The 23,166-nt window shown below is 42.4% G+C and overlaps 1 protein-coding gene across 3 annotated transcripts in view; it reads left to right on the forward strand.

The window, feature by feature from the left end:
* Positions 1-23,166, forward strand: part of DACH2 (dachshund family transcription factor 2) — a 325,199-nt gene that overhangs the window by 133,126 nt on the left and 168,907 nt on the right. For 2 of the 3 annotated variants that reach the window (XM_072981095.2, XM_078380767.1), the window contains exon 1: positions 27-675. The exons of the other annotated variant lie outside the window; for it this stretch is intronic. In XM_072981095.2, coding sequence (XP_072837196.2) covers positions 482-675 — 194 coding nt within the window. In that variant the 5' untranslated portion in view covers positions 27-481. Of the gene's footprint in view, positions 1-26; positions 676-23,166 lie in introns of those variants that run through there. 3 annotated transcript variants of the gene reach the window in all.

Genomic DNA, 23,166 nt, shown 5'->3' on the forward strand with positions numbered 1-23,166 from the left:
GTATTTCTCATTTCTAAGAGGAGTATTTTGTTTGTTCCTTTTTAATGTTTCTATACTTAGTATTTTTAGCTTTAAATGCTGCCGTTTAATGATGTGCGCCACCTTTGTTGTTAAATATTGTCTTTAAATGTTCTAAACCACCTTGGGTCCTCTTCTAAGGAGAAAGGTGGAGTAAAAAATATTTTAAATAAATAAAATAACAAATATGTTCCAACCCACTCATAAACTCAAACATAGGTTGCAGAAAAAAACATGAGATGTCATAGAAAGCCTCCCTCTAGTGATAACAACAACGGTTAAATCAGAACCTCAGTGGCAAAAGCAATCATAATAAAAATTAAAAATCGGCCATGTTTTGAAAATAATTGAACAAACATTGTGCAGAGAGAGAGCGAGAGAGCTAATTTTTTGACCAGTCAGATGTCCAGCGGGGCACCTCTTTTGAGGCAAAAAGTGTGGGGAATGTACGGATGTTAGATCAATGTGCTTGCAGAGGGCAAAGTTCACAGCTGCTGGAGTAGCCGGAGCTGAACTGAAAGGGGTTCCTTTCCCACTGATACGTCGTCGGGCGTTGAAAAGAACCCATCAAGTGAAAAGCTTGATTGTACTGGAGCGCGCTCGGGGCTGTAGGCTGTGGAAAGGAAGAGGAGCCATATGGAAGCGGCTTTCTCCAAGGTACCAGCATGCAGAGTTTGTGCGTCTCAGTGCGCCTCTTGGCATGGTTGGCAGCTCCGCTCCCTAAGAAAGGCATTGCTTTCAAACATGAGTAATTGATGAATTGTATGTAATATGCAAATGTGAATGCATAAATCTCCTGAATGACAGCTTAATTTATGTGAGCCTTTAAGAATGTGGGATTAGATTTTAATTAAATATCTTCAAAGGCACCCTGACTTACTCCAGTGGGTTTCTCCCCCTCCCCTCTTTTTTTTTTGGCTGCCGTACCTTGAAAAGGGGATGGAGAGGGTCATAAGCCCCAGTATTCACGTGTCGTCTACATTGCTTCCCCTTTTCAGACATTTTAAAGCTGGATTGTCAGGGCTGTTCTCTCTCTCTCTCTCTCTCTCTCTCTCTCTCTCTCTCTCTCTCTGTGTGTGTGTGTGTGTGTGTTCATTGAAGCCCTAGTGAATTCAATAAGTGTATATAGGCTGGCAGTCTGTGCTGAAGAAAGAGAGCATGTAAGTACCTTGCACTTGGTTATTGTTGTTACTGTACTTGGTATCAAGTTGTCCCTGACTTATGGTAACCCTATGAATGAGTGAGCTACAGAATGCCCTGTCCTCAACAGCCCTGCTCAGCTCCTGCAAACTCAAGCCTGTGGTTTCCTTTAGGAAGTCAATCCATCTTGTATTTGGTCTTCCTCATTTCCTGCTCCTTCAGCTTTTCCCAGCATTATTGTCTTTCCAAGAGAATCTTGCCTTCTCATGATGTGCCCAAAGTAGGACAACCTCAGTTTCAACATTTTTGCCTCCAGATATATGGTTCAGGCTTGATTTGCACATCTTTTTGACAGTCCAGGGTATCCATAAAGCTCTCCTCCAGCATCACATTTCTAACAAATCAATTTTTTTCCCTTTTACCTTTCACACTCAGACGTGCTGATTTGAAACACAAAAGTATGGCTCATGTAGATTTGGGTCTCTGGCGACACATCCTTACCCTTTAGGATCTTTTCTAGTTCATCACTGCTGTCCTTCCAAGTCTCGGTCTTCTGCTTTCGTGGCTGCAAAAGAAGACTAAATCTCGGACAGCCAGCAATGAAAGAACGAGAATTTGCACTTTTAAAGCTTTAAAAACATACTTAAAAGAACATATGCTTAGTGATTGAAAGGGACCAATCTTGCCCAGTGTATTGAAAACCTGCTTGAAAAATCAGGGTGGAAGGATAAAACGGAATAGGCCCAGCCTAACATCTCGGGGGAGAACATTTCTGAATTGGGGAATAGCTGGAGAGCAGAGCATCTCTCTCTTGTCTCTATCAGATGCACGAGCAAGAGCAATGGAAACAAGAGAAAGGCCATCTTAGAAATCAGGAAAGCTCATCTGGGAAGTTATAGTACTTTTCTGGCCACTTGGGGCTCCCAGAGCAATTCAGTAAAATAGATGAGAAAAGAGATTTTAAAAACCCCTATTTTTTTTTTTTTTTTAAAAGCAAGCTTTAACGTCACAGGTTTGATTATTTAGTGGAAGCTTATGGTGGCAGGAGAGAGGAGCTGGCCTGATTTCCATTAGGAAGGAGTTCTGCCATGGCATGCTGCTACAGAGAAAGATTGGTATCATGTACTCACCAGCCCAACCTCTATTAATTAGTTAATTAATTAATTAATTAATGGTTCCATGTGTATCACACTTTTCCTCCAGTGTGCAACACAAACAATCATCCCTGTCCATCTTATAATAATTAAAAAAAAAACCTCTAAACGTCTAACAGGCATTTATTGGCTCCTCCATAGTGGACAGAATGAACATAAAGCAGAATGAATCTTGTCTGCATAACAGCACAAATGATCCTACTAAACATAACGAGTCATTATCCATTACTAAAAGCATCCCAGAACAGCCACATTCATTCTGGCTAGTGGGAGATTCATAGCGTTCGAGCCAGAAAGCCGGCTGCCACGACCAATCATGGTTTGTTGTTATACAGGCTCAAAGGCTTCTTTCTTCTTCCCCATATTATATAAATCTGACCACATTCCAGACATCTCATGATGTCTGGGTCAAGAAACCCTGTTTTTAAGCATAATCTGTGAACTGAGATTGCAAACCTGAGTTTGACTTTATTTTGGGAAACCTGTTGGTACACTGTGCTTAAACCATCGTGTCCATTTCAGAGGTCACGAGAAACCGGTTTTTAAGAACAGGAAACTTTATCTGAAGCTACGTAGGAGATGAGATCTCTCATCAACGGAGGAACTAGAAAAGGTCATCACGTGTAAGGATGTGTCGTTGGGGATGAAGATCAATATCATCCACGCTATCGTATTTCTGAACACCACACGTGTATGGATGTGAAAGCTGGACAATAAAGTAAACTGACAGGGAGAAAGATTGATTTGTTTGAAATGGGGTGCTGGAGGAGAGCTTCACGGATACCCTGGACTGCCAGAAAGACAAACAAGTGGGTCCTAGATCAAATCAAGCCTGAACTGTCTGGAGACAAAACTGTTGAGACCACCGTTGTCCTACTTGGGCCCGTCCTGAGAAGGCAGGATTCTCTGGAACAGACAGTAATGGTGGTTAAGGTGGAAGACAGCAAGAAAAGAGGAAGACCCAATACGAGATGGACTGGCTTCCTTTAAGAGTTTGCAGGAGCTGAGGGGGGCTGTTGAGAACAGGGTACAGTGGTGCCTCGCAAGACGATTGCCTCGGGTTACGAAAAACCCACAAGACGATTGGTTTTTGCAATCCCTATGGTGCCTCGCAAGACTTTTTTTTCTATGGCCGTGCTTTGCAAGACTTTTTTTTCGAGACTGATGCTTTGCATAGGGAACCTTGCAAGCCGATTTTTTCACGACGACGATTTTCGCAGAACGAATTAAAATCGTCTTGCCAGGCACCACTGTATTTTGGAGATCACTTATTCATGGGGTTGGCATAAATGGCGGCGGGGACTTGACAGCATGTAGTAACAACACCTGTGCATCAAGGAGTTGATTAGTGGATGAATAATTTAGTTAATTGCCTATGATTTTTGTATTTGGGAAACATACATGGTACAGTAAATATGAAGTGCCTGTGTTATTTGCGAACCTTCACGAATGATTTGGATTTTCTGATTTCAAATTGATTTATAGTAATAATAAAATGTATAATGTGGGCAGTGTGGAAGATTAGAAGACATATACGCTCCCCATGAACTAGTTCATAGTTAGACCTTATAGGCCCCTTCCAACTTCACTATTCTATGATTCTAGACTCTGTGGTGAAGGTCTGCAAAAACAGATACATTTTCAGCTTTTGTCTAAAAATAAAAATTGTTGGATTGTGTAGAAAGTCAGAGGGAAGAGCATTCCAGAAAGTGTGTGCCATAATGCTCAGTGCTGTACTTAGAACTACAATGAAGTGGACTCTGAAAGTATGTTCAGTCTTTGTTGGAGTAAATTTCTATTTAAAAAAGCATACCCAAATGAGATTTCCCTCCATGGATTTAAATGTAGGAACTTTTATTGATTTGAATTGGTCTCTTTCTCATGTGACTAAATTCAGATCTATCCCACGGAAAAGGATTTCTCCATTTAGAACTTTTTTTAGAAAATGTGGTTATTTCATTTATAAAGTAGTGGATGAGTTGGAAAAAGTATAATTGTTCGACTAAGATTTGTTTGTTTTTCCTTACTGAAGCAAATAGATGTAAAAATAAATAAATAAATAAATAATCATGAGATCTTCTTGCAACAGCTTCTAGATCTGAGATGATCTGGTTTTGAGGACCTGAACAGCTTTTCTAAATCTTCCATCTGAAAATGCACATTAAATAGAGCATAAATAATAATGTAGCGGAGATATATTTCTAATTATATTCTCTAATACTAGGAGTGAAGGGTAGCTCAGAGCATGACCGCCTTCTTCCTCTGTGGCCATTGTAGAATATTTGCCATGAAAACATGTTTATTCAGCATGAAATTTTACATGTTGCTAAGGAAATCGGTTTAGTAATACGTCGACAGTAAGTTTTGTACAAGAAGACATTGAACTTGTCATGTTTATGAAAGAACTTATTTCATAAACTGTTTAGAATAGAGAGCAGGGAGGCTAAAGGGAGCCTACTATATTTAAGAAGCAGTTTGAAAATAGCCTCTTCAGATAATAAGAGAATGCATGCTATCCTTACTGTTTACTTAAGTAAGAGTTATGTCTTCAAAAGCCAGGAAACCACAGTGTGTATTAATGGAAAAGGAATCTAAAAATATATGTCCAGCCCCTCCCCATCACCACATCAACCCCTTTAATAGAACTGCAGATTATATGTTAACTATTTTATATACATTTCCAAATGAGATCCAGTGTAACCGTAATGTGTACATAATTCAGTGAACGCATGTCATTTTCCTGCATTGGCGCATCTAAGGACACAGGGTTAGGAACCACTGATATAAAGGGTAGGAAAGCCCAGGAACTGAAGACAAGCCAACCTATTTGGGGCTTAGAAAAAGTTATTTTTTTGGACAACAGTTCCCACACCCGGCCACCGCCAGTTAGCATGGACACTGGCCACAGTGCCGGCTGTAGGATTCTAAGTGTTTATCCAAATTAAAAAAACCCCTACACCTCCTTTTCCAGGTACTGCACCTATCAGAGCCGGGACCTTAGAAAACTGTGTCTAATTCTTTCCATTTAAGGCACCTTTCTCAGCTCCATGGTCCACATTTTTGCGAAATGCCACAGACTCCATTCCCCATTGGGCATTGCCTTCTCTTCCTCTATTGATTTTCCCCAGAAGATCATGGTTCGGAGATGATTTGCCTCGGAAACATGTCTATTTTCAGCTAAAACTCCCAGAAGCTGTCACCTAAAATGGCTTCTAGGTTTATAAACCCAAGGATTCTGGGAGATGCAAGCCAGAATAGAAATGTTTTCTATCTGTGGCATCTGTACATCCACAACAAAACCACACTGATCACCACCATCACCCTATCCCCTGAAAAGGACAAAAGCTGTTCCCACAGCTATAAATACTCAACTATCCACAAACAGCAACAGAGCATGGACAGAGTTCCTACTCCAGTCCTCCGAAGATGCTGGCCACAGAGAGGTCAGGAAGAACAACCTTCAGAACACGACCAAAGAGCCCGAAAAACCCACCACAACCACTGAGAATTGAGCTCAAGGGTTTTTTAGTTACCAGAACTGAGCCCAGTTTCTGGTGGTTCTGCACAAATATCTACTTCTGGTTATCCCAAGTTTTGTTCATTTCACTGGTGTAATAAAGGAAAGGAAGATTAGTTTTGTTGCAGGCCTAAATAACTGAGAATCAGAAGATTTTGCTGATGAACCGTAAATCACCTGGAGATCCACCAGTAGACCATGGTGAAGGAGAGCCATGCACCAATCTGTGTACTACTCAATAGTCACATTTCTGTCCTGCCTTTCCTCTCTAGTGAGCAAAAAGCAGCCTCTTTGGCTTCTCCCACTCCTGCTTTATCATCACAACACGGAGAAAATGAATTTGTCCATGGAGTGCAGGTTGTGTTTTAAAACTAAATAACAGTAAGGTGTGTATCCCCATGGTCTGTTATGTCACACACCCATCGTCACTGCTACTACTATTACTGTTGTTGTTGTTGTTACTGCTGCTGTTAACGTAGGCACCTGAGCGGGTGTCATGCATTCACTCACTCACTCAGGGCTTCTACCAAAAAACGTTCTTAGTGCTAAGAGGAGAAAGGGGGAATCTGAGCAAAAGGCGGCTACCACCCCATTGGGAGAATCAAAGCCAACCCAAGGAAAACAATTTAAAAAACCGAAATAAGTGTTGACAACCCAATGGGAGCCTTAGTCTCTTAGGGTGTATTTTTCTAAAGAGTGGAGCAACTGCAGGACTCCAACTGCAGCTGCTGCTTCAGCTGCCTAGGGGACTGCTAAGCTGTTAGCTTGCGATCCATCCGTCGTGCTTTGCTTCGCCTGTAGCCAAGGCAGGAAAGACCGAGCAGGTGGAAATGGCTTGCAGCCTCGAGAAACGGCACTGATTTGTACCGGCATTCTTCTGGCACGACATTGCTGCCAGTGCCCCAGGAAGAGGCTCCTGACTATCATTAATTTTCTCTGCTAGCAGACACAAGTAAGAAGGCAACCCAGGGAAGGATAGAATTAGATTTCAAGCAGAAGACGCATGACAATGTCCTTTTTTTTGGGGGGGGGGCTTGCTTTGATTTCTTCTCAACCGTCCTGCATGGGGGATCCAGCCGTCGTCTAGAGCCCACAGAAGGTGCAGAAAACTGACTATTGTTTAAATTAATGTTTTAAAAATAAAGATATATCCTACACGACACAATCCAAACTATGAAGCGTAAAAACAAAGATAACGCAAATTTGACACACTAGACTTTGAAACAACTACAACAATGTGCCTCCCCCACCAAATGCACCCAGGGTAGCCAATTCCCCTCCCTTCATGGATTCCCCTTCCCCTTCGAAAATTGTGAGGACTCTTGTTGACAGCATGGTTCCCTTCGCTTTTAAGAACCCACAGTCAATGCATTCTCTTCAAAATATGCCTTTTTAACAGTCCTTATCTTCACTGTAGTATTACACGAAACCCACTAGATTTCTCATTGATTTAGACTCTCTGAATGCCTCTGCGAGTCGAAGTTCTTCACTTCCGGCATGAGGATTGAGGGAAGTATTCTCGGGTTCCGGAGTTGTCCCATTCACCCAGACCCACGTGGGCACCTATAGACAGGCAGGGCTATAAAGGACTTCCAGTCTGGGCTGGAACTTTCCCTGAGAACCAGGTCAGCCTTCCTAGCCCTGGTGAGTTCCTCCGGCTTCGATTCCTGGGCCCTTGGGTCTTGGCTCCTCTGTAGCCCCTCTCATGGCTCATCTTTGAGACCTGGGTGTTCTTCTCAGAGGTGGACATTTAGGGCAGATGAATCTAAGCTTACACAGGGATGGAAAACATCTCTTTCGAGCCATAATCCAAAGACATCTCACCCGTTCTGGTGGCTGGGGCATTCTGCAAGCCGTAGACATCCCCTCACCCCCGTTTTGTACGTCAGGACTTAACAATGGTACAAGTTGCAAAAGAGACACTTGATGGTGTTATCACCGCCCCCTATCTCCTCGACCTGAAGTCTAGACAGGGCCCAGATCCGGATACTCTTGTGGGGTAAGTTGGAGGCATAATCCAAGAAAACTGTTAAGCAGATTCCTGGCGATTCAGATTCCTGGCAATTCTCCAAAAGACTAAGCCATCCTTGTGGCGAGTGTGAATTCCTCTAAGGTCAATGAGCATTTTGTTCTGTCTACCCGGGAGAAACAATACTGATTCCAACCTATAAAATCCTAAACAGCTTGGGTCCAAGTTATCTCAAGGACCATATCTCCTTTTATGAAGATCATCAGGATAAGCCTTTCTCTCGGTCCCACCACCTTCACGGGTGCATCCGGTGGGAACACAGGAGAGGGCCTTCTCTGTGGCTGCTCCTTGACTTTGGAACTCCCTCCCACTGGAGGCCAGGCTGGCTCTATTTTTGTTGTCTTTCTGCAAGCAGGCGGAGACCTTTCTGCCTCTTCAGGCAAGCTTTCCCTTAATGACTGGCTGCCTGAGTGAGGTTTTTAAGTGAATGGTGGTGGCTACGGCTTTGAGTGTGTTTTTGGTGTTGCTTTTGTTTATTCCTTCTTAGTATGGTATTTTAAAAAAATCTTTCTAAATATCTGTATACTCACTTTTGTTTGTTTAAAATACTGTCTTTTAATGATGTAAGCTGCCTTCGGGTCCTTTTCAGGAGAAAGGCAGTGTAAAAATAGGTCACAGCTGTTGAGATGACTATGGGAGGAAGTGTGGGAAGGAGGCTTAGAAATCCTCTGTTTATGTTCGAACATCCAGTGTTGGGTGTCTGAGCATGTTTTGCATTGCAGCAACAGTCATTCACTATTGCAAAATCTGGGATTTATCACAGAAGCCAAATTTCAGGGCACCTGTGATTTTATCAAAAATCTTGCTGCTCTTTGTGAGTGCAAAGAAAGACATGACATTTTGTGACCAGTTTCCAGTATTTTGCACCACCCACTACCACCACAGTGGGGAATTGAACTCCAACCTCTGGTTCCACAGCCAGATGCCTGAACCAAGGACTCGAGGTGCGTGTGCTTCTCCTTCTATAGCAGTGACACCCAATCTTGGGTCCCCAGATATTCTTGGGCCACAACTCCCAGAAATCCTGGCCAGCAGAGATAGTGGTGAAGGCTTCTGGGAGTTGTAGTCCACGAACATCTGGGGACCCAGGACTGGGAACCATTGTTCTACAGAACAACCTGAAACAGAATTGATGATTTTTAAAAAATAAAATCCAAATGCCTTTGAGTTGCATAACATTATCTCAGCCCCAAATGGCCTTGGCTGTTTGTGAAACCTAGCCCTTACTAGCAATCCATGAAATGGAATAATACATTGTCATCACTACTGTGAAAACAACAAAAGAGTTTTGTGGCACCATAAAGGCTAACACGTTTTCTTTCTCCTCTTTTGTGGGTTTTAGCCCATGCGGCTTTAGTCTCCAAGTGGTTTTAAGAAGCGTTTTCTAGTATATCTACAATAATCTTGTTACAGCAGAGAGATCTTCCTGATAAAGAGAAGAAAATAATACAACAGCTCTATAATGTTTCAAATGCAAATATGTTTTAATGCGAATGAATGTCGCACAGACTGTGTCGACTGTCAGGGCGGGGTCTGGATGAGAGAGTAACTATGCCTTGGAGTGCCTAAAAGGAACATTGATCATTCCATTCTTGGCATCTGCCGTGCTTGTTTGCCCGTGTGTGTTTCGAGAGAGACTTCCTGGTCCTATACATCTCATTATTGGCTAGGGCCAACGCAGGGAATGGAGTAGATGTCAGTCAATCGTGGAAGTGTGTCATGTGGAGGCAAATGATATGTTGTAATTACATGGGAGTTGAGCGTTCCAGGGCCATACTCCGTGGCAGAGCTTTTTGGAACTTGCTTGGCGAGTGGAGAACGTTTTCTCTCTCTTTTTCTCATGCGAACTGGAAATGCACTGAGATCTACTCATTTTGTCTTGATCATAACCGAAGGAGGCGGCGCGGGGTTGAGTGGAGCAAAACCAAGCCAGGCTCATTTGCTTTATTCCTCTGTTGTCCCAAATCAACAGAAAATCTGCAACCTTAACCACAAATCTAATCACAAATTAGTGGCCTTTCTTCTTTCTTTCTTTCTTTCTTTCTTTCTTTCTTTCTTTCTTTCTTTCTTTCTTTCTTTCTTTTCTTTCTTTTCTTTCTTTCTGTCTGTCTGTCTGTCTGTCTGTCTGTATGTATGTATGTATATATGTATATATGTATATATGTATATATGTATGTATGTCCTCCAGCAGTGTGTAAAATAGTTTAAAACCAGATATAGCTCACAATGCAATAAGTTACAATATTAACTTACAGAAATCCCGGGAAGTTATCACTTGTATTAATTTTAGTATTGAATCACTCTTTGATCTTCGTGGATGTTTATTTACTCCTAAATTATCTGCTTGCTTCTTGGAGATTAACCACTAGCCAGTAGAGAGGGACTGTTGCTAAAACACTTATAATACTGGATACAAGTGGTGCCTCAATTTACGACCTTAATCCGTTCCAGAATGATGGTCGTAACTCAAAATGGTCAAAAGTCGAAGCACCATTTCCCATAGGAATGCATTGGAACACGATTAATCCATTCCAGCTGGGGAAAAATATCCAAACAAACAAACAAACACTGCAAGCCCCATTGAAACATGTCGGGACTGGAAAAAAGATCACAAAAAAAAATATGCAAGCCCCATCGGAACGTGTCAGGGCCAAAAAAAAACTACACACACAAAAAACCCCAGTCACAGCAAGCCCCATTTGAAGGCATTGGGGCCAAAAAAAGGAGAACAAAGCAAAACAAAACACAAAACACAACAAAAAACATCACAGCACAGAAACATAACCCTACCCCAGCCCAAACCTACCCTGCAAAACCCGATGTGTACTTACTCAGAAGCAGAAAGCAGCACCAAGCAGTCTCAAGCGTCCTCCGATTGCACACTCTCTAACAGTTGGGGCGAAAGAGTACAAAGCAGCAGCCTCTTGGCCTAGCAACGGTTAGTACATTTGAATTCCCCGCCTTTTTCCTCACCTTTTTTCCTGTCGTAACTCGAAGCTTCGACTTGCGGCCGGGGCTGGTCGTAAATCAAAATGGTTGTAAGTCGGGGACAGTCGTAAGTCGAGGCACCACTGTAGATAAATCGCCACCGCCTGTAACTCAATAGACATGGGCACAAACTGCCCCGTTCAGTGGTTCGTGCCGGTTCGTCCTTCAGATGAACAAGTTTCGGCACTTCCCAACCCTGCCTCTTCTGCCCTGGCTTCCTGCCCCTCTTCCTCCATGTGTTGCCTCTGAGTGGGTGGCTGCCCTGAACACCTGTTCAACTGAAGGATGAAATGGCATGAACTGCTGAACTACGGTTTCTGAGAGTTGAGTCACGCTTGCCTGTTCATCAGCTGGTGTTTCTATCTCCTGTCTTCCTGACCCTTGTTTCAAAATGCAACAGATTGGATACTCCAAACTTTCCTAGTTCGTGCAAACCCCAGTTTGCAGTTTAATGAACCAGTCGGTTACTGTTCTTACTCGTTCTGCAAGCCACAATCTGGCTTGTAGAGGAAGGTTGAAATTAACTTCTAGGCTCAACTACAGTAGAAATTGGCCAAACGTACGTAAGTGGAGTCAGAGGTAATCCTGTTAAATCTCAGGCAGATGTAGTTAGCATCAAAACTGGATTGAACCCCCAGTGTGAAACAGTGTTGACTGATTTTGATGTAATGATAAACTGGAAGTTTGTAGAATTCACAAGACAGTCTTGGGAAGGTTAGGACATTTTTGATCTCTGAAGCAAAGGATAAGATGGCCATTCCATGTAGAAATGCCAGAACCAGGGGACATCCACTCCAACTGAGTGTTGGAAGAGTGAGAACAGACAAAAGAAAGTATTTCTTTACCCAACGTGTTGTTAGTCTGTGGAACTGCTTGCCACAGGATGTGGTGATGGCATCTGGCCTAGATGCCATGAAAATGGGATGGGACAGATTCCTGGTGGAAAGTCCATCGCAGGTGACAGGCCATGATGGGGATGGATAATCTCCAGGCTTAAGAAGAAGGTAGCTCTGAAATGCCAGGTGCAGGGCAGGGAGATCAGGAGACAGGGCTCTCGTGGGCTCTCGTGGGCTCCCAGAGGCATCTGGTGGGGCCACCGTGAGAGACAGAAAGCTGGATGAGATGGGCCCTTGGCCTGATCCAGCAGGGCTCTTCTTATGTAAGGCAAGAGTGGACAATTACTCCGTTCCAGCAATCAGGACCTGAACCGCTTGTGAAGGGCACCCAGCCAGTTTGGGGTGGCACAGATAAGCATTGATCTCTGGCCGAGGAAGAAGGGGGTCCAAGAGAAGCAGTTGAGGGGCTCCCCTGAGTAGTCCCCGGCATCTGTCACGTGAGGCCGTTGTCCCACGTGCATGGAAACACACTCACATGGAAAGATACTGCCTCAGTGAGGAGGTCCCGATAAACTTCGCTTGGAATTCGCCCTGTTTCTTCGGTTTGAGACTGAAAAACTGATTCGTTGACACTTGCTAAGTGCTTTGCAGACTGTCGGTGTTCTTTTCTCTCTCTAGAGAGGCTGACTAGCATGGAAACACGCTGGCTTTGACTTATCCTGAAAAGGATTACATGCTGATTTCAACGCATCAACAATTCCACAGTGGTCACATTCAATTAGCCAAAGGGAAGCACCTGTATTTGTGGAGGAAAAGGCTTGTAGATTAGGCTCTGCAGTCTCAAGTGGTAAAAAAACATTTTTTAAAAATGCAGCGTGTATCTTTATTTCCGGCGAAGCCATGCTTGGTGCTATGAACAGGAAAGTAGATATCTAGTGTGCAGGTTAATTGTACTTTGCTGATGAGCTTTGGTAAGTGGGAGTGGCAGATTTTTATGCTGTTTGTATGAAACCCCAGCTGAAGTCTGGAAACCAGACAGATTTGTGATTCTATCTCTGCTGCCAAATGGGGATTTGAATCCAGGTCCCTAGAGTCTTTTGTTCTAGCCGGTGGACTACACTGTCTCTCTTAACTACCAAATACCTCAATAATCAGTTTGCTTTATACAACTTTTTTGGTCTTTTAAACACAACAAATGGAATCTCTTTGAGAATTGAACAGTCATATTGTCGTCGTCTTAGAACTGCAGAGCTGTGCATCATTGAGTCCAGCCAATGTCACGGAGGCGCAGTGGAGAATCGAACTCCGAACCGCTTGCTCCGCAGTCCGATACCTAAACCACCGAGCTATCCAGTAGTCCCATGTTAGGACTCTGCACGTGAACTATGGACACATTGGCTGGCTTTAGAGAAGCCGCCATTTTTCAGTACTGAGTAAGTGTCTGCAAGAGTTAAAGCACTAGATTAGCTTACAAGGTTATGGTTAGGATCTCTGAGATAATGCACTGGTTCGCATGCAACATGAGCAGTCTTCCAAACAGCGTTGTATGAGGAATGCCCTTTGCTCTCACGCATGTACTCGCACTACATAATTACAGGAGTTTGCTATTACTTTTACTGCCATGATTCTACCTGGTAGAATTCTGCGATTTGTAGTTTGGTGAATAATTAAAAATCCTCGGGTGCTGTTCAACAGAGTGTTGGGAGAGTCCTCCCGTGTAGGGCACCGAGCATATTTCACCAAACTACAAATCCCAGAATTCCCTTCAGGGGGGAGCCATAATCGTTAAAATGTTATTAAATGGCTGTAACTCTGGAGTGGAGAGACACCTTGAGAATAAAATGATAAAATTCCACAGTGGTAGGGGGAAGCTATGACAGTTAACATTACACTAATAAAATGCTATAACTATGTGGTGTAAATACTGTCACTGTCTTTCCCGGCTTGACTCAAAGTTGGTTTCTTGTTATTATAACATTGGAACTAGCAAAGCCATGATTTATTCTTCTCCAAGCCATGTTTTTGGCTTGGCTTTTGACTTCATGGCAAAGAATGGTTGGTGACAATGTTCCCTTGAAGATGTACATGCAGACGCCATCAGCACCACGTAGTGGAAGCTGGTGTTGATGACTGTTTACTTTGAAATTTCACATGAAACCCTACCACGGGGTGAGGCTCCTGGGCAGCGGGACCGGAAATTACAGGGAACTGGTTTGAGGATCCTGTTTTGCCAAAGCAAAGTGAAACACCAAACATGTTTTTTCCACTGGGCACTTTGTTTTGCTTAAGTATAAACGAGATGGTTGTTGTGGGTTTTTCAGGCTCTTTGGCCGTGTTCTGAAGGTTGTTCTTCCTAACGTTTCGCCATGTGGCCGGCGTTTTCAGAGGACAGCACTCTGTGCTCTGGTGCAGTTTGTTTGGGAGTTGAGTATTTATGTCTGTGGGATCAGCTTTTTTCCTTTTCAGGAGATGGGTGATTATGGTTATCAGTGTGTTTTTGTTGTGGGTGTATTGTTGTGATAAGGAGGAGAGATTATCTGTCATTGTGATTGATGGGTGTCGTTATAAATGGGATGCCTGCCCGCCCCTTTCCTACTGACCCTATCATGTCCTTATCTACTCATGCCATGGTGGCCACCTCCTCCTCTTCCTCCTTTGCAGGTGTCACCATCCTTAAAGGTGGTGGACCCAGCTTCCCTGCTAGGAGCTGGGACTGCTGCTTCTGAGCATGCACCTTCTGCCCAGCTGAAAGCCAGGTGCATGTGCAGAGGTGGGGGCCCAGCTTCCCAGCAAGGAATTGGGCCCCATTGTCTCTGTGCATGTGCCCACCTGTCATCATCAGCAGCAGTGGGGTGACAGCAGGACCAGGTGGGGGCAGTGGGAGGGGATGGGTGGGTGGCAGGAGGAGATAGGTTCCCCCTCAGGTGTGAACCGGAAAAATGAACCACAAACTAGTTCATTTTCTGGTGGGGGGGGAGTTTGTAGGGGTTTATGGTTAGTCACGAACCATCACAAACCACCGTTTTTCCAATTTGGGCCCATCTCTACATCTGACCCACATTCTTGAGAGGTGGGACTACAGGACTGTCAGGTTTCCTTAATGAACGTCAAACCCTCGTTCTGACTGTATTGTGTATTGACGTCTTCGGTTACACACCTTCCTCATAGACACCACTACACATTTGACACCCTCCTTCCCCAGCTTGACATCCTGCAGATCTGTTCTCCTGCGATCCCCATTGTTTTGACCAGCACATCCACAGCCATTCTGGCTGGGATGATGGAGATGGTCGTCCACCATAACTGGAGGGTGCCAGGTTAAAGACAGGTGCTATATGAAATGTGTGAAGGTGGTTCCTCCACACACAGTGTAAATGATCGCTTAGGTTTTTTCAAGAATTAAGAGGAATCATTTAATTCTAATAGCTTGTACTCCCTTTCTTCTTTCTCCCTTTTCCCTTTTACTTCTGTTTTTTTTCCTTGCTTTCTTTTTCTTTCGCTGTTCGTTTGCACATTTATAATTATCATTTTACCAAAGGAGAGAAAATTTAGAGGAGGGAGGGAGGTTATTCTTGGCAAGAGGCCTAAGGTGAAAACCTGCTGTGTTTAATGTGCAAATTATAATGTGCGCAGTTATGAAGAGTAATTTTTGTGAAATGCTCACATAACCGTGAGATTCCTGAGGAAGCTGTCAGAGAGTTTGCGGTCTTCAAGGGCTAAGATTAATTGAAAAGCAGCTTGTAATACATAACGTATCTGAAGGCAAAATGAATAGTTTAAACTTAAATAACAGCCACTAATCGCATGGAAGAAAAGGATTAGAATGGAAAACAAATGGACCTTCGCTCAGAGGTTGACAAAAAGAGGCTTCTTCATTTCCTTACTTCGGAAGACTCAGAAGCAGATTCAGTTCTCTGTAAGCTGATGTAAAAGAGCCATAAAACCAAAGCTGGTATCAGTTCTAACCCCTTACCGTTGGCTTCTAAAATGAATTTTCTGACTGATTTTCAGATTTTACAGATGACGACTATGGGCTTAGCATCTTAGTAGGATGTATGAGGAAGGAACATTTGTGACACAGATGCAGGGTGGTTATATCTAGTAAACGTTTTCCTTATAAAATTTAGATGTCCATTATACATTTAGCTCCTCGTGGTGGGACTGGGGTGGGAGGAAAGTGTAGAAAATTGTCAATTGTTCCTTGTAATTCTATTGTTACGGAGAGATACCTGTGGATTCTTCTGCCTTACCTTGCTTGAAAAACATGGTTTGGTTTTAGTATCTGCTTTAGCGTCTCAAATCAATCCATCCGTCCCACGTTTGTCCAGCAAAATGGTACCGGTCCTCAGCAGGGTAAACTTAACTGTGAAAATCCAATTGGTGATTGCGCAAAGTATGCAGCTAATTGTCAAGATGCAGGGTTGCAGGCTTGGCTGCACACACAACTGTGTACCCAAACATCTAGTCAATTAGCTGCAGCAAGTTATGCAAACGTGGTTCAGCCAGTAAAATACCCGTTGATATGATAAGGGCTAAGACTGTTGAAGGGCTCGTAAGTATGGATTTTGCCAGTTCAGAGATGGCTTTGCATAAATGGAATTAGAGCTGACAGCTCCTGAAACAGAAGTCACTTTCAAATAGAGCAGTGGTTCCCAACCTTGGACCCCAGATGTTCTTGGACTAAAACTCCCTGTGCAGCTATCTGTCCTGGCCAGGATTTCTGGGAGTTGTAGTCCAAGAACATCTGGGGACCCTGGGTTGGGAACCACTGAAATAAGAACTGGCACAGATCAGGCAGGACTTGCGACCAGGCTACTGGCCAACAAGATGCCTCCAGGAAGACAGACTGCATCCATTCTGCACTGCTTTTAGAGTGGACCTTGGAAAACTTACGTTTTTGTACTAGAACGCTGAGAATCTCCAACCAGAACTTAACTTTAAAAAGGCATTCAGGGATAGCTCAGTAGTTTTGATGTCTGACTGAGGAACCAGAAGTTGGGTGTTCAATTCCTCTCTGTGCCTCCTGCAAGTAGAGCCAGCCTGTGTGGCCCTGGGCAAGCTGCACAGTCCCAGGGCGCCCCTAGAGGAAGGGAAGGGTAAACCACTTCTGAATATTCTCTACTGGAAAATCTAGTGATGGCTTCTTCTTCTCCTCCTCCTTCTCCTCCTCCTCCTCCTCCTCCTCCTTTAATTTAAACTTATAGTCACCGCTATATTTTGGTCAGTCTGTGCAACAGATTAATTGTGTATGAAGTATGTTTTTCTTTATGAGATCTTTAAAAAGTCAGTCTTTAAAGATCTTAAGGAATGAGGCACAAAATGTAAGAGAAGACAGTCCACCTGGTGTTTTGTGCTCTTCTTTCTGTTGATGTTGATGTTGCCCATATGATACTACAGGGGTGTTGTTTTTAATCCTCAACCGAAGTGTTTTGGTTGTGTTGGAACAAATCAACCTAGCAGGATTTTTATTGTTTAAATATCCAGATAAAAGCAGCTCATTGAGATGTTTGCATTAGGGTAATACCTATAAAATGTTTTGGAAACAGCAAGTCAAAATATGTTTCTGATCAAAAGCGATCCATTCAAATAATTAAAGAATACCTGGAAGTACCAGGTATTCTTTAATTACCATAGTCTTTCGAGACTGAAGGATGCCTAATGACCTGGAAGTAACAATTGGCTGTTTTTTGCTCAATTCTCATGTTTCCTCCTTGTTGTGTTCAAGTGCGCTGCTAGTCTGCAGCTGTAATGCCATTAGGTATAGGAAATCTATCAATTTCACATTCTCCCCCATTTTAATTTTTAAAAGCTCAACTTCTTTCATCCCACAAGTGATTTACGAATTCAGGCACATTCCTCCAAACAAAACAAAGTGCTTCCCCATTTGTATTGACCAAATTGAATAGATTCTGGTTTTCTCAGCGTGGAGACGTCATAGGCATAAAAAACTTCAGAAAGAGAAAAAAGCCTTCTTGGCTTTAAGATAGTCAGAGGAGACCCTTTTCACCATCCCGTTGCCAGTGCAGGCATGGCCGATGGGAACATGAGGGAGAGGGCCTTCTCTGTGGTGGCTCCCAGACCGTGGAACGTTCTCCCCCAGGAGGTCAGCTTGACCCTTCCCTGTTATCCTTCCTCCGACAGCTGAAGAAGACCCATCTTTTCAGGCAGGCTTTTAACCATCATGATTGAGTCCCTGAATGCCTTTCAAAAATTAAGATAGTTTTAAATGTTTACTTGCTTTTAACTATTCTATTTATTTTAATTAGCATATAGTTTAATTGTTTTTTTTAAAATGTGTAACTTTCGGTGTTTTAAATTGTGTTCTTTTTAATATTGTGAGCCTCCTTAGGTCCGCTTATCGGGAGAATGGCGGCCTATACTGTAAATAAAACAAATAAATAAATTTTAAAGGGACAACTGAGATTCAAATCCAGACAGAGAAGAATGAAGTGCTTCAGGTTGTACCTCTGGATCATTGTCACTTTTGCTATCACTTTCACTTTCTCCCATGCTTGGCTGAAAAAGCAGCAAGTAGCCACAAATTATTTCCCCTGCGAACTTGAAAAGGAGGTGGAAATTTGGTAAAATATTTACAAAAAATGGCACGAATGCCCCCTGTCATCTGGAATAGTAACAGATGTAACTGATTGCAGTTTTAACATTTGGTGCTCCGTAGCTCTTGTTGTGCCTCTAAATGTTCCTGAAGTACAGCAGAGAGTTCAAAGTGCTTTACTGCATTAAAATCTTGTAAGATGAACCCTTTATAATTAAAGTGAAGCACTACAGCCATGCAGTGTAAATGCATTCTGGGTCACTGGTAGCCAGTTTGAGCCTCCCCCACCTATTACCAGTGACAAAGAAAGGGAGGTTAACAGCACATTGTATAACAGAACAGTGTTATCCTTAATTGACAATCTTGATGATAATTATGACCTGGTCACATTAGAGAGTTACCCAGGCTTTAGTTAAGTCAATTACTTTTCCAAGACTTATCCTTGAAAATATTCTTTTGAAGTTAATTTTTTAATGTAGAATTTGAGAGCTAGGTGTAAATTATTATTGATTGAGATGATTTATGGGCTTCTTAGCTTCCTTACATTTCTTTCAAAGTCCCTTTTCTGTTTTGCGAAACAGCTTCCTGGCTCACCCTGCTTGAGAACAGTCGCATCTCTTGTTTGAAAGTAAGCATCTTTTGTAGTATAATGACGCTGCTGGAAGATCTGCTCTTAACACTGAAAGGGGGGACAAGAGACTTCCTTTTAATTTTTCTACTTAATAACCAGAAGACCATCACTTGCATTTGCTTCAGAGGGAGGTGGATAAAACTAGCATTAGATCCCTCCCTCCCTTCTGTTACTTCTAACAACTTTTATTTTAATAGCTGGCCTGCTGAGTAGCGAAACAAAGTCCCTTCAAGGGGCAGGAAATCAATAACCACAAAGAAAACTCTAAAGAAAATGAATGCATCCAGTGTGAATAACTGACAGAGAAATTATTATTTTTTGGTGCATGAAGGGGAATAATAGAAGGCAGATCCAGGCATAATAGAAACGTAAAAATATAAACACACAAAAGGTCCGAAGACACCCACTTCTTATTTATAAACCAAGACTCCTAGTGTTTTGGTTGTTTTTATATATTTTAAATGGGATTCAGGGAAGGTTTTCATCCTTTTCTTTTCCTCCTGACGAAAGTAAATATTTGTGCTTGTATTAGCCATTGAGGTGTAATAGAAATACAGTATGTATTTTATGTGTCTAGAGTAAAGAAAAGTATTTCTTATATGTACTTGCCTCTTAAGGCTAGCCAGTGTGGTGTAGTGGATAGCCTAAGGGACTGGGATCTTGCAGGCCTGGGTTCGAATCCATACTCAGCCATGGAAGCCCACGGGGAAGTGGAACTGGTAAAATCACTCCTTAAATATCTCACCTTGATAGCCCTATTGGGGTTGTTGTAATTCTTTCTCACTGAACAGCACATAACTGCTACAACAACACTTATCTCTGCTAATTTGTTTTGTTGTTACCATCCTCATCTAATGTTTCCTGATAGCTGTACCTAGATTAAGAACAGATGAATGATTACATCTCTGCCAGCAGGCGTTCGGTTTACCCCGATATAAAGGAATCAAAGACAAAAGAAACCAAACAAAATTCAGATTTATATTCTATAACTTAGTATTCAAAGCCAAAAATCTTGAGTAGGCCTCTTGAATCAATGGGCTTTGCTTAATAGGGCTTATTGTATTTTGTAAGTAGTAACTAGGTCTAGGCAAAACGGTTTGCTTCATGTATCTGTCTGACAGTTGATAGCATTCTCTTCCCTAAAACCATTTGAATCCATTCCTGCCTCCCTGCCTTTTTCGCTCAGCAACGTTGTGGCTGAAAGAAAAAGGTGAAAGTTACCTCAGAAATCATGAAAACAAAGATTTGAAAGCTATGCTTTTCATCAGGATTTTTGGAGTGTTCCTTCAAAATGGACACGGATGACAAAAAATGACATTTTTGTCATTTTCCAATTTTCTCTCTCTTTTTTTTACCTCAGAAAATTACATTTTAGGCCGGCAACGGCTAGAATTCTCGGCAAACATGGCCAGTGGCCATCTTTTTGCCATGGGCACTATAACAAAGGTCAGAAACCTCCACCTTTGGGTAAGCAATGGAGTTTTGACTCACTTGGAAGCTTGGAAGGATGCAAATTTGGTAAATAGATTTTAAAAAATGCCACCTTGGCAGATGAAATCTCTTAAAGACTAATAGGAACTGTGTGAGCTGCTTGTTTTTGGCCCACCCAATTTTGCCCAACTTTATTCGGAGGCAGTGAAGAGGGAGAACGATATTCTTCCAAGACATTAAATAGCACCTTCTGATAGTGCTTTCAAACATATTTTAAAATGCCCTTGCTTCATAAATAATTGACTTAAATTTTTGAAAGGTTAGCACTTGCTATAAAGTATGCATCTGTAAGGAGTGGTTTTATGGGTAGGCATCCTGTGGGGAGAAAATACGTTTGAATCTTGTACTTTGGAGCATTTTTTCCCCAGGATGGCTAGATTTTTTTTTAAGTTCTGTTTAATTTAACAGGGAAGAAAACAGAGTTAAATTCCATCAGTATGAGAAGCCGATAAACATTTCCTTTCTGTATTTGTTTTTAAGCACTATGATAAGATTTTATAACCAACTAGATTTTTCAGTGAAACTGATTAAGATGACGAAGATTGCTTTATAAGGTGGATCACATAATTGTGACTGGTCATCGGGTTGGCCAAAAACTTTAAGGCTGGTAGTTTAAACAGTCCTAAACAAGCTGAGTTTCCTCTCAGAATTATACATTATATCACTTTTGAGTCTTTTTGTTATTATTTTCTATTTTTGCATTTTAGTGGAGATACTATGTTTTCATGAAAGCTGTCAACATGGAAATAATTGCTTCCAGAAATGCATGTTATGTCTGTTTGGAAGAAGGTTCAGTCCAGGACCTGTTATTTGTGAGGAAGACCAATTGAAAGAACTGGCGGCTAAGAGTTTAATTTCAGGCATATGTGATCAGAAGGCGATAGACCAATTAACTCGGACTTCTGTAGGACTTCAGAGGGTGACTACACCACACAGATATGGAGGTTTATTATCACTTTAACTGTCATGGCACTAGACTGTGGAATTCTGGAATTGGTAGTTTGGTCAAGTGGTTTGGTTTCGCTTCAGGAGAGCTGTAGCACATGGCACTGAAATACTGTATAGGGAAAAAAATTTCAGTACCTCACCAAACTGCAAATCCCAAGGATTCCATACAATGTTGTGATGAAAAAAGCTGTATCAAAGCTCTGTTAACCATGCATTGTGGATACAAGCTTAGTCTCAATTAAATGTAGAAGCTTCCAGTTTTGAAACAGGATTGCCTGAAACTGATAGGGCATAAAGATCATTGACTATAATGGGGTGGGGGATTCTTTTGCTCCAACCAGGAGACTCTAGGTTACAGGGTCTAAGCAGGCATAAGCTCTGATTCTTCATAAATATGATGCAGGTTTAGCCTCCTTTCCACATCCCCTGTTAGCCTCTGCTGCCCAAATTCTCAAGAACGTGGCATTCTTCCTTGCAAAAATTCTCTAAGGCATTAGAGGGGACTCATTTTTCTGCTTTTTGCTTGCTTTCAGCTATTCATCCCAAGATGAAAAAAAAATCCTCTTCCATGGTTGGTTGGTTGGTTGGTTGGTTGGTTGGTTGGTTGGTTGGTTGGTTGGTTGGTTGGTTGGTTGGTTGGTTGGTTGGTTGGTTGGTTGGTTGGTTGGTTGGTTGGTTGGTTGGTTGGTTGGTTGGTTGGTTGGTTGGTTGGTTGGTTGGTTGGTTGGTTGGTTGGTTGGTTGGTTGGTTGGTTGGTTGGTTGGTTGGATGGATGGATGGTTGGATGGATGGTTGGATGGTTGGATGGTTGGATGGATGGATGGATGGATGGATGGATGGATGGATGGATGGATGGAAGGAAGGAAGGAAGGAAGGAAGGAAGGAAGGAAGGAAGGAAGGAAGGAAGGATGGAAGGAAGGAAGGAAGGAAGGAAGGAAGGATGGATGGATGGATGGATGGATGGATGGATGGATGGATGGATGGATGGATCACTTAAATGAAGTATAAGATGGTTTCACAACCATGGTTTCTATCCGTTGAGTGGTCAACCCTTAAATTGCTTCTTCTAACAGCACTCTCTCTTTAATATGGTCTATGAATGTCAAAACGGCAGAGTGGCCTGGAGTTCCCACAAAATACAGGGAGGAGAATCCACACATTAGCGCCAAGGCCTGTTTTGTCAGGGTTGCTGTAGCGACCAGGTTCTCGTCCTCTGCTTAAATAAAACTTCATGTATGATTAATGTTAATTGCCCATTTTGCATGGTTGGCTTTTCTCTCTCTTCGTCCTGCTGCTGAGTTGGCCCCTTGTTGCCTTTGATCTGGTTAGTAATACAATGTTAGTTCAATAGTTAGACAAGTGATCTGTTTGCCAGCACCCAGAGAGACAGAATCAGGTGGCAGAGAGGTCAAAGTTTCTTTCTCTTCCTAAACACTCCGAAGGTCACTTAAAGTTTAACTGAATCTGGCATCTTGGAAATATACATAATCAGTCCTTGAATGAAGAGCGCAGTGTTCTGATGCTGCAGCTGAACCCTTTGTAAAAAAAGACAAGTATGTCATTCCTTTATTAAGAGAAACTATTCCTTTTGCAGGGTAAAATTCCTAAACTAGGGGGTATATTCTTTTTCCCCGGATAAAATTTCAGCTGTTGTTCTGTCATATTCTTCATGCGTTTGACTTGGCAAGATTTTGATGACTCAGTTGGAGATGTCATATATAACCCTATTTAGCAGGCATTTGTTGATTTACCTTAAATAAGCACACAACGAGGGGGAACAAGTTAGCCTCACCCTCCCATTGTCACTTCCATTGCTCTCCTCACAAGAAGAGTGATGATGGAGGGAGCAGAAATAACAAAC

This window comes from Pogona vitticeps, chromosome 11, assembly GCF_051106095.1.
Source record: "Pogona vitticeps strain Pit_001003342236 chromosome 11, PviZW2.1, whole genome shotgun sequence".
In the NCBI taxonomy this organism is placed as follows: domain Eukaryota; kingdom Metazoa; phylum Chordata; class Lepidosauria; order Squamata; family Agamidae; genus Pogona; species Pogona vitticeps.